The sequence below is a fragment of the Prunus mume genome, linkage group LG2 (genome assembly GCF_029339155.1).
Source record: "Prunus mume cultivar Tortuosa linkage group LG2, ASM2933915v1, whole genome shotgun sequence".
Lineage (NCBI taxonomy): Eukaryota > Viridiplantae > Streptophyta > Magnoliopsida > Rosales > Rosaceae > Prunus > Prunus mume.
In genome coordinates, this window is record NC_142699.1 from 26,902,271 (window position 1) to 26,913,907 (window position 11,637).

Here is an 11,637-nt window from a genome sequence, read left to right on the forward strand (position 1 = left end):
ACTTGGTATTGATCCAACAAGTGTCCATTGAGTTCTTTTACGTGTTAAAAGTATTATTGAACTGAACTTTTGATTAAGTAATAGTTTTGCTAAATATCACGTAATCCATTAACTCAGATGGTCCGCCAATCAGACAAAAAAACAAAGGTTGAGTTGACGATATTGAATACTTTTCTGGTCAATTGGAGGGTGACACACCTTAATTAGTTTTAAAATCATTTTGTAGATAAATAACGATTGTTGCATGCCATTTGTTACGTGATCATTAGTGTGACGTCTCTTTCTTTTCCTCCTAATTAAGAGTAAAATGTTACCAATTAGATCATATTGAAAACCACGTCTCTATCAGATACAAGTCAAACTCTATTTGTATAGATGAGTTTTCGCCTTCACTAGTAATATGATCTGTATGAGAAAATACTTTTGTTAAGGGTAAAACCTCTTCGGTTTAAATTTGTCATGGTTGAAAAGTACTTGCATTGCTTAACAGATGGGATGGCCAGTCATAGGAAATAGAAAATAATTGAATCCAAGATTGAGAAAGAAAACGAAAGGACGAGGAAGAAAAATGTGTCTTTAACACTTCTCCATGAGGTGCAAATGAACGTGGCCTTGAAACGGGCCATGTTCAAAGCTTGATAGGCACAGGGAGGGATCGCTTTCTTTGAATTCAAAATAAGCAAGTTCATGGAAGATGCAAGTATCATGGCATTACTAAAGCCCATATGTCAGACAATCGACAACATCCCATGGCAAAAAAATAAATTTATAGGCGGCATTGAGATTGGCACTTCTGTCTATTTGAATCCAAAAACGTTAATTTATATCATAACATCTTAAAAAATGAAATTGAAAACAGTAACTGTTCGTAGGACGACAATCAATTTGACGTATTTAATTGTAAATGGGTTAAGGTTTGCAGGTTATAATATACCTTGAGAAAGATTTGGGTTTTGCTTTTATTATATATATATTTGGAATTTTATTAATATTATATTTAAAAGTATGAATCTGATGTCACCGTATTTTATAATTTGAGTGAATTAACGATGAATGAACGGGCGACGCCACGTAACTTATAATTTGAGTGAATTAAGACGATTTAACGAAGGCATGCCACGTAGCGTTACTAATATATATAAAAATTATTGGCAATTGCCAATGTCATGCCACAATGCAAAGGTTGATGTTTAGCATTACAATTTGTTCCCACTTGGGGAGTGATTGAGTAATTAGCTCTTAATATAAGAAATTGTCAAGTGTAGTCGTATTTTTAATTTTTCTTTCTAAATTTATTATGTCAACCAACTCCTTTTGCTAATCTAATTTTTATCAAATATATTGCACTTGCATGGATAATTTGAATTAAAAATAAAAGGATAGTCAAGCCAAATAGAGGATCCAAATTGAAAATGCTAAAAAGAAATAGATAGAAAAGAAAAGAAAAAGAATTTATGGTGCTCACCAGTTACCATATGCGTCCGAAACTGCTAGGAAATGCAACTTCCCAAAAAAGTGTCTAGGTTCATCCTCTGCTTAAGCCCGTGATTAGATTAGTACCTAATCAAGTCCCTATAAATTAAGACCCAAGCATGAAATCTGTCATGCTTTCCAACTCAAATTGCACCATTTCTGAATTTGATAAGATTTCCTTTTGTCCCTACCTGTCAAATTACACTTTCATTCATTCATATTTTTAATTCACAAAAAAATATACCAAACTTTAATCACACGCACAAACACTCCATTATTACAAACTTATTAAACCTCTAAATTAAATCTCCTACTTTGAGGTTTGAAGCACAGCCAGAGCAAAAAAAAAAAAAACCAGGCCTTGGTTCACCTCTTCAATGGCGTCCATGGCCACCTACTTCATCAAAACACCATCCCCTTCTCCCTCTTTCCCCAAAACGTTCAATACCCATTTCTCCCCGGCCCTTAGGCTATCAATCCCTCTCGGTTCCAAGCCCAAGACCCGCCGAAGGCTCCGAATTTCCAACGCGTTGATTGAGCCCGATGGCGGGAAGCTGGTTGAGCTCTTCGTCGAGGAGTCGAAGAAGGGCGAGAAGAAGAGGGAGGCGGCATCCTTGCCCAGAGTCAAACTTTCAAGGATCGACCTTCAATGGGTTCATGTGATCAGCGAAGGCTGGTCCAGCCCTCTCCGTGGGTTCATGAGAGAATCGGAGTTCCTCCAAACGCTTCATTTCAATTCACTCCGACTCGAAGACGGGTCGGTAGTGAACATGTCGGTGCCGATCGTTTTGGCCATCGACGATGCGCAGAAACGCCTGATCGGCGAGTCGACCAGGGTCGCGCTCGTCGACTCGGACAATAATCTGATCGCAATTTTGAAAGAGTAAGATGCCCTGCTTCTTATTTTCTCTCTAAAGCTTACGAATTTTTATATTTATTTTGTGGTCTAAGTAAATTGTTTCTTAAGTTCATAAATAGTCCATGTAAATTTAATTAACGCCAATCAACCAAAACTTTTTTCCCCAAAATTACTGTAAATGGTCCCACAATAATACTGATTGTGTCGCATATGAAAAAATGTAGGGAAAATAGTTGGGACATACTTCGAGTTATATGATTATGATGTGGATTTTAGTAGTTGTAGACTCTTGGCATGCTTCAGGCGCGTGCTCGTCTCTGAAAAAAAAAGAAAAAAAAAAAGCATCTTTAACATTTTTATTAAATAAAAAATTGAAAAGAGAAAATTTTCCTCCTGGTAGTTAGAGAGGAGAGTGAAAATAGGAAATGACCAACTATTTATCAGTTTAGCCCCTTGACTATTTTCAAAGAACAGTTGTGAAATAATTGGAAGCTTTGTTTGGAAAACCCCCTTCCCAATTGATACAAAATATTTTATTTATTAATTTTATAAAGGAAACTTTCTTGTTTTATAAGATAACAAGTCTGAGATAATTATACCATACTGGGTGTTTATTAGTATAAATGTATTGGAACTAGTTTAAACACATCGTAATATTCGACGTCGACGTCATGTATATGATTTCTGGATGTTTGCTAGTAATGTTCTAATGTAATTGTTTCTGTACTTATATTCATGTTGATATATATATCTATCCCTAAGTTGTACTTTAGCATTATTACTACCAAGACATTTGAATTCAATTTGTTATCTCTACTTTTCTTCCTATATAAGTTTTGTCGTAACGGCTGATGCCTTATTATTTTGGGAAGATACTGACATGTTTTCATTGTGGTGTTTACTCAATCTTGTTTGATAATATTGACTTTTCTTTTCATGTTATGTCTAATTGTTTTTCTGGATAGATACTCATACTTTTCTTTTCCCTTAACAAATTTGTTAAAACGTTATACCTCCATATTTGGAATATTCCTCTGCCTTGTAATTGGATAACGATGTTTTATCAACGGGATATTTTAGTCCTTTATGGTCATCTTCTAATATAAAGCAAACGTATCTCTTTATGCCACTTAACGACTTGTCATTTTCTTAAGGGCAATATTCAATTTAATGGCCATGATGTTTGGTCATGGATGACTGCAATGAAGAAACTAACCTCATGATATTGATGTCTTCACGCATTTGCTGGTTTATCTGTCTGCCGCTATTTACCTAACCACTTAATTTTATTTGCTTCGGGTTGGAATTGTTACTACTAGGATTTTGCCCCTTGTCTACAAAAAAATTTGCACTAGTTGGTGTATTATATTCTTTTTGAATACAAGTGATAGTTTAAACTACAAGGGGGAAAAAGGGGGGGTTTCTCATTCACACACACGCTACAAGGTGCCATTGGGGTTTGAACCTGATACCACTGGGGACTTTAAGTCAAGGCCCTTTCCATTGGGTTAGACCTCGTTGGCATGTTTCTTTGTATATCTTATCCTATGACTTTCCAATTGCCATGGTTACTAATGCCTTCTTGTTTTATTTGTTGCCTCATATCAGTATTGAGATCTATAAGCACCATAAAGAAGAACGAATTGCCAGGACATGGGGAACAACTGCCCCTGGTTTGCCTTATGTTGATCAAGCCATAACCAATGCTGGAAACTGGCTGATTGGAGGTGACCTAGAGGTTATAGAACCTATCAAGTACCATGATGGCCTTGATCGCTTCCGATTGTCTCCTGCTGAACTCCGTGAAGAATTCACAAGGCGCAATGCTGATGCTGTATTTGCATTTCAGCTGCGAAATCCTGTTCACAACGGCCATGCTTTGCTGATGACTGACACCCGTCGTCGGCTTCTTGAGATGGGATACAAGAACCCCATTCTCTTGCTTCATCCATTGGGAGGATATACAAAGGCAGATGATGTCCCACTTAGTTGGCGAATGAAACAACATGAGAAGGTATGTATTTGGTAACTAAATCGGGCACAGTGATTCAATATCTTTTTTCATTTAGTTTGTGCATTAATTTCTTCCCACAAAATATCTTCCTGTCAATAGCCCTTGAAAGGTGTTGTTCACTAATGCAGTTTCTCGACGTTTGATGTTTTGCCTCCACCAATTGTTATCATATAGAACTTCCTGTCCTTATCCAAATACTGATTCTTTTTTATATCATTTAATGTTTCTTCAGGTTCTTGAGGATGGTGTTCTTGATCCTGAGACGACTGTGGTTTCCATATTTCCCTCTCCCATGCACTATGCTGGCCCAACTGAGGTGCAGTGGCATGCAAAGGCTAGGATTAATGCAGGGGCTAACTTTTACATTGTTGGTCGGGACCCTGCAGGGATGGGTCATCCAATTGAGAATAGGGATCTGTATGACGCCGACCATGGGAAGAAAGTATTGAGCATGGCACCTGGACTGGAGCGTCTTAACATCCTTCCCTTCAAGGTATATATATTATTTGGCTGCGATGCTATTCATGGATTTTCTTTGATATCTTCCTTCATCATTAATTTATTCCCTTGCAGGTTGCTGCATATGATAAATCTCAAGGTAAAATGGCATTTTTTGATCCCTCAAGGCAACAGGACTTCCTCTTCATATCGGGCACCAAGGTATGCGTTCTTTTAATGTTGTTCCTGACATGTTTCTTTAATCTTAGAGTCAGCTATGCAAAGTAGTATTTAAAGAAACACACATTGCGAGTCATTTTGTTAAGTGCATAAATATATTTTATCTAAAAGAAGCTGCAAATTACAGATGCGAACACTTGCAAGGAACAAAGAGAACCCTCCTGAAGGATTCATGTGCCCTAATGGCTGGAAGGTGCTCGTTGACTACTATGACAGTTTGGTTCCTGCGGACAACGGTAAAGTCCCAGAAGCAGTTCCAGTTTAGATGGAGCTGATGTATCATATGTAATTCCCCTGTTTGAGAGAAACCTTGATAGCTAATTAGTCTCCTCTGTGTGATCAAGATTACTTGATAGCTAATTAGCGTCCTCTGTGTGATCAAAGATTTCATAAGATTCTCTGTCCAGAATTCTAATAAAACCATGTGAGACACTGGTGCAGAGAAACGACCTTGCCTCGACTGTAATTAGCGCCACTAATTGCATATTGCTTCACTGCATTTGTGCATGCAGGCGCTTTGTATCATAGCGTGATTGTCTTCTATAGATAATAGAAGGTAGATATTTTGCAATGTCTTTAGTTCTCAAAAATTTATCCATGATTTGCACTGGTTATAACTTAAGATGCTGAATCCATCAGCTTAAAGCATTGCTTGTAAAACTAGTGCATTTTACTTCCCCAAAAGAAAAAGCATGGACCACATTCTGTAATTGTTTTTGTGGTGGACATCACATGGATTTTTTTTTACCACATTGTCATTTGACAACCAGCCTCCCATTTGCTCCATAAGATTACATTATGAAATTCATATATTGAATGACAAACATAAGACTAGTTAATTGGGTAAAGACCACTACGATGTGATTCACTTATCCCTCTTTGGATAGCTGAATATTGGCTTAGCAGGAACTGGCATGCACTTGAAAACCCAACTGATTGGCCAAGATATGGCTGCAATTCCAATGCATGCCCCCCATTGGCCCCAACTTAGCCTCTCTGTATCTGCAAACCTCTCCAGAAGTTCCACCATAACCACCTGAACTGCAATGGTTATTGCAATGATGACCCAAAACAGCTTGTTCCCTTGACTCCCTTTGAAGACATTATTCTTCTCAATGTTCCTTGAGTTGAATTCATTGAAGACTTGGCAGAAGACAAAAGTATTGAAGATCAAGGTGTTGTTGACCCTCTCATTAACACCAAAGATTGATCTGCCCCTGAACTGGAAGATCAAGACGACAGCTATCTGGAACAAAGCTTGAGATAAAATGTTCCTCCACATGATGCAGGTGATCACGGGCTCTGTCCGCCCAACAGGTGGCCCTTCCATGAGCTCTTTGGTGGGCTTATCTGTGGCAAGAGCCAGAGCAGCCATTGTGTCCATGATCAGATTCACCCACAGCAACTGGACTGCTGTCAAAGGTACTTCACCAGCTGAGGCAGCTGCCACAAAGTTGATCACAAGAGTAGCAACATTTATTGTGAGCTGGAATTGAACAAATTTCTGGATGTTGGCATAAACACCCCTTCCCCACCTCAAAACAGTGACCAAAGTCGCAAAGTTGTCATCCAGAATGACAATGTCTGAACTTTCCTTTGCCACTTCAGTGCCCTGAATCCCCATTGAGAGTCCTATATGGGCTTCTTTCAGTGCCGGGGCATCATTGGTGCCATCGCCAGTAACAGCGACTACATGGCCTTTCTGTTTCAAGCACTGCACCATCAGAAGTTTATCAAATGGTGAAGACCTTGCCATCACACAAATCTCATCAACCTTCTGCATTCTCTGCTCTGGTGTGTAGTTCCGAAATTCCACACCTTCTACCACTGCTTCCCTGACTATGTCCCGGTCTGCCCTGAGTATCCCACACTCAGTAGCTATAGCTTTAGCAGTGAAAACATTGTCACCGGTGATCAATTTCACCTGCACCCCGGCGAACTGGCAAGCTTCTACTGCTTCCCTCACCCCTGGCCTACACGGGTCCTTTAGACCAACCAGTCCTAATAAGATCAAGCCGCTGTCTTCGAGCTTTTCGTGTATTTTTTCATCACTGTGCTTGTAATCTGGAATTTGTTTGTGTGCAAAAGCAATGCATCGGAGACTGCTTGCTGCCATGCCTTGAATAGTTTGCTCAAACTTCATCCTTTCATCATCAGTCAGATCTTTTGTAATACCAGAAGCATCGTAGTAACTCGAGCACATTTCTAATATCTTCTCTGCAGCTCCTTTCCAATGCACATGGGTGGTATTGTCTGCCTTCCTTTTCATCAAAACCCCGCTTCTTTTCTTCTGTGAATTGAAGGCTTCAACATGTTGAATGATACATTTCTTTGTCAATCCCTCCATGTCCATGTTCAGCTTCAGAGCAGCCCATGAAAGAATGGCTTTTTCTGTAGGACTGCCTGTAAACTCAAATTCGGATGCTGAAGTAGGCCTGTAAACACTGCCCGTCGTGTTAAAAGCCACTCCTTCTAGGATTAAATCAAGAAGACAATGAGGAATTGATGAATAAGCAGCACCATCTTCCACAGATTTTTGGCCAAGCCAAAACTTTGTAACTTTCATCTGGTTGAGTGTGAGCGTGCCGGTTTTGTCTGTACAAATGGTGGTGGCACAGCCCATAGTCTCACAAGCAGAGAGCCTCCTCACCAACGCCTGCTCTGCCATCATCTTCTTCATCGAATATGCAAGAGTTAGAGTGACAGCCAATGGGAAGCCTTCTGGAATTGCAATCACAACAACAATAACTGCAATTGCAATTATGTCCACCACAGCATTCACCACATCATCAATCTTCGTCTCGCTGCCATCGAACTTACCAATTTCGTTCTCCTTCTTTGTGTTTCCAGTGAAGTAACGAGCTAATAAGACCACAAAGACCATGAATGCAACTGCCAAACCAATCTTAGCCATCAATGGGGTTAGTTTGCTGAGCCGTTCTTGTAAAGGCGTCTGTTGATCACTGGTGTCATGGTTAATCAAGCTCATCATTTGGCCCCATGTTGAGTTCATGCCAACTGAAGTGACAAGCATTTGGCCATAGCCATCAACCACTTTGGTTCCAGAAAACAAGAATGGATTGTGGCTGCAATCAACTTCCACATGGTCGCTTTCCCCTGTCATGCTTGATTCGTCTACGCTCAACGAATGTCCATATAAGAACAATCCATCAGCAGGAACTTGATCACCAATCTTCAAGAAAACAACATCTCCAACTACTATATCGAAGTTCGAAATCTTTTGCCTTCGCCCACCTCTCAAAACATCAATCGGGATATCCTCACTGGCTTTCGACAGCTTGTCGAATTGTTTGCTCTGCCTGTAGTCACTAAAGGCAGATATAGCAACAATAAGAAAAACAGCAACAAAGATGCTTCCACCATCATACCATCCTTCTTTTAGTCCTTGCTGCTTAATGCCAAAGCCAAGTGAGAGTGCAGCGCAGCCTATAAGGATGACAATGGTAAGATCCTTAGAAGCTTGCCACATAAAATGGAAAAGGCTTTTCGAAGGTGGCTTCTTATATGTGTTTGAACCGAATGCTTTATGTCGGAGGGCAATGTTGTCACCGTCATCGTGGACACCACGCTCAATGTCGGTTTGAAGAGCAGATGCAATGCCATCGATGCCTTCAAGCTCCCGAAGTAGGTGTAGATTTTTCTCCTTCATGAGTTCAGTGAGGCATTTGCTATCAATTTTGAACCCATTTTTCAGCTGAAAATGGGAAGTGGTGTGAACAGGAGAGTATGAAATCTTGGTACTTTTTTTCTCAGCTTCTGACTTCTTGACCAGAGAGAGCATGGCCCTGCAAAAAAAGATTGCAGCAAAAGCCTTATGCCACCTCTTTCTGGCCGTGCTAAGTGTGTTTTCCCCTTCAAGTAGAACGTCAACGGAATTCAATTTTGCATTGCAAATGCTAGACATGGTCAATTTCTAGAGCAGAAAGAGAGAGCAGTTACAAGGAGAAACAATGGAAAACTGGGAATGCAGATAAATAGAATTAGGTTGTTGTGTTTCTTATATTATACTTACATAGCTGTGAAGGTACATTTGGTTCCTTATGTCATTGGCTTCTGTTCTGAAAATTGATACATTACAATTTACAACCTCTTGCAGACTGTAATAAGTTTACTGCCTTTTCTACCCAATATCTCGCAATTTGGTTGTGACAATATTATGTACATAATTTCAAAGTCATGAAACAGAACCACTTGATTGTTTTATCTCATTGAGTGATGGATGAAATTCTTTAGCAACATTCACTTGAAAGAAAAACATCCATTGGAAGTTGCTGAGAAATTGCTTGAACTTGCTTTGGATGCTTGCTATCATTGATATTAGAATTTTGGATATTTGTGTTTATGTGGAGAGGGAAACTTCCATTTGGTAATGGATATCTCCTGTTTATTTGTATGCATATTGGTGGACAATGAACGTTTATGCTTATATTATAGTGAAAACGAAACTCAAATGTTGTCGTCTATAAAATTTGAACCCCGGACATCCTCCAAAAATGTAGAAGCTGAATACCACTAAATCAAATGGTCACGTATTTAGAATAGTACAAAATAAAGAGAGGATAACTTGTGAAAGCTGCCATGCTGGATGCAGATGGAAAAATGAAAGCTATGCTCTATCATCACGAAACGTATGCCTACCTTCTTTTGTTGTCTATGAATCAATGCTTCAAGCTAGAGGGTGAAGCAACCTTGACTTGGTAGGGTTGAGCAGTCCTCCCTCCGTTCCTCAAGATATGATACAAATTATTATTTGTTTAAAATCTTTATTTTATTTGGTAAAGGATAACTACAACATTGGGTTTTGTGATTAATTTGTACCCAGAGACTCCATATGTCAAGTTTTTGATGAGCTACACCGTATAAATTTGATAATATTTCATGATAAACTATATGCTGAATCTCCTTACATACAAAAACAACGTTGCACATACTTACATGATACATCTACACATGTACGTTGTGCAACCAAGTTTGAATTATATTATTTTAGAATAATTAAAGAATGTAATAAATTATCAAATAAAAAATGTAAAGTATCATCCATTCCATTCAAAGCAACTAAAACTTATTCAACCCCTATGCATCCAGCCTGGGGGCTTTCTTCCTTCAAGATACTGATGGGTGCAGGCGGATGGTTCCCCTAAAAGCAAGGCAAAAGATAAAGAAATGCAGAATTGAAATAGGAAATGTATATTCTTCTCTGCTTCACTACTGTGAAGCCAGGCTCCTTTAATACATCAAGGATGGAAAAGCTGATAAGGATGAAGATGTAAGATACGTCATAGTTATCTAACGGTTACTCTAGCCTGCCCAACGAGGTGGGGAAAAGTAAGAAGAGCCCAACAAAAAGAGAAACACATATATTGGGCCAAAGCCATGAGATATATTGTATTGGGCTGTTAATGGGACTTCAACTGCTGAAACTGCTGCTACGAAGTTGATCACAAGAGTAGCAACATTGACAGTGAGCTGGAATTGGATGAACTTCTGGATGTTATTGTTAACACATCTTCCCCATTTCAAAACTGTGGCCACTGATGCAAAGTTGTCATCCATGATCACACTATCTGAGCTCTCTTTGGCAACTTCTGTGCCTTGAATTCCCATAGAAAGTCCTATATCAGCTTCTTCAACGCCGGTGCATCATTTGTGCCGTCATGGCCTTTCTGTTTCAAGCATTGCACCATTAGAAGCTTGTCAAATGGAGACGAGCTTCTAATGGTGCAATGCTTGAAACAGGAAGGCCATGTGGTTGCAGTGACAGGTGACGGCACGAATGATGCACCGGCGTTGAAAGAAGCTGATATAGGACTTTCTATGGGAATTCAAGGCACAGAAGTTGCCAAAGAGAGCTCAGATAGTGTGATCATGGATGATAACTTTGCATCAGTGGCTACAGTTTTGAAATGGAGAAGATGTGTTTACAATAACATCCAGAAGTTCATCCAATTCCAGCTCACTGTCAATGTTGCTGCTCTTGTGATCAACTTTGTAGCAGCAAATTCGCAATGCTCGACAGCAAGAGTGGCATAAGAGGGAGAGCGAGGTATTTTGGTGTTTGTGAATTTGGGTTTGGATAGAGAAGAAAGGTTGAAGGCTCTAGAGCAGTAGATGGTTGCAAAAGCAGAATGCCATTTTCTTTGGTGTTCGCTAAGAGTGCTTTTTTGAACAGCAAAAAGCAACGCAATTTCAATGCACCCAAGTTTCGCATGCAGGGTAGTCGACATGCTGCTGCTCAGCTCAATTGAAAACCTCAAAACTAAAGAATGTGCTGAAAACTAAGGCAGAGAGATGGAAAGACTATTCTGACCAACTGATTCGCAAGGAGTTATGGACACAAGATTGACAATTCTCAAGGAAAACTGAAAAGTAGAGAAAATGTTTTGGGGAATTTTTAAGGAATTAAATTGTTTATAGAATGCAATTGTAGTACGAGGATCACCACCTTGCATGAAGAGGCCTACTTAATCTTCTTTTGGAAGAGGAAGACAATAAGAGCACGTTTCTCATCGGAAACTTGTACATGAAGTTGTTAGAGAAGACCAAAAGAACTTACACGCACTAGCAGCAGGCTCCGGGAAACCACCCAGAA

General features: G+C 39.5%; 2 protein-coding genes across 2 annotated transcripts; one reads left to right on the plus strand and one right to left on the minus strand.

Moving 5' to 3' along the window:
- The first annotated feature begins 1,603 nt into the window (after window positions 1-1,603).
- On the plus strand, window positions 1,604-5,595 carry APS1 (ATP sulfurylase 1). Its single transcript, XM_008226001.3, has 5 exons — window positions 1,604-2,356; window positions 3,941-4,346; window positions 4,579-4,839; window positions 4,920-5,006; window positions 5,152-5,595. Exons 1-5 carry the CDS (start codon window positions 1,851-1,853, stop codon window positions 5,287-5,289), a joined length of 1,398 nt encoding a protein of 465 aa, XP_008224223.2. The 5' UTR covers window positions 1,604-1,850; the 3' UTR covers window positions 5,290-5,595.
- Window positions 5,596-5,677: 82 nt separating this feature from the next.
- Window positions 5,678-11,414, minus strand: LOC103324185 (putative calcium-transporting ATPase 13, plasma membrane-type). Its single transcript, XM_089046857.1, has 2 exons — window positions 11,140-11,414; window positions 5,678-8,825 (listed from the first exon to the last, which is right to left on the minus strand). The coding sequence occupies exons 1-2, from the start codon at window positions 11,270-11,272 to the stop codon at window positions 5,890-5,892; spliced, it is 3,069 nt and encodes a 1,022-aa protein (XP_088902983.1). The 5' UTR covers window positions 11,273-11,414; the 3' UTR covers window positions 5,678-5,889.
- Window positions 11,415-11,637: the final 223 nt, after the last annotated feature.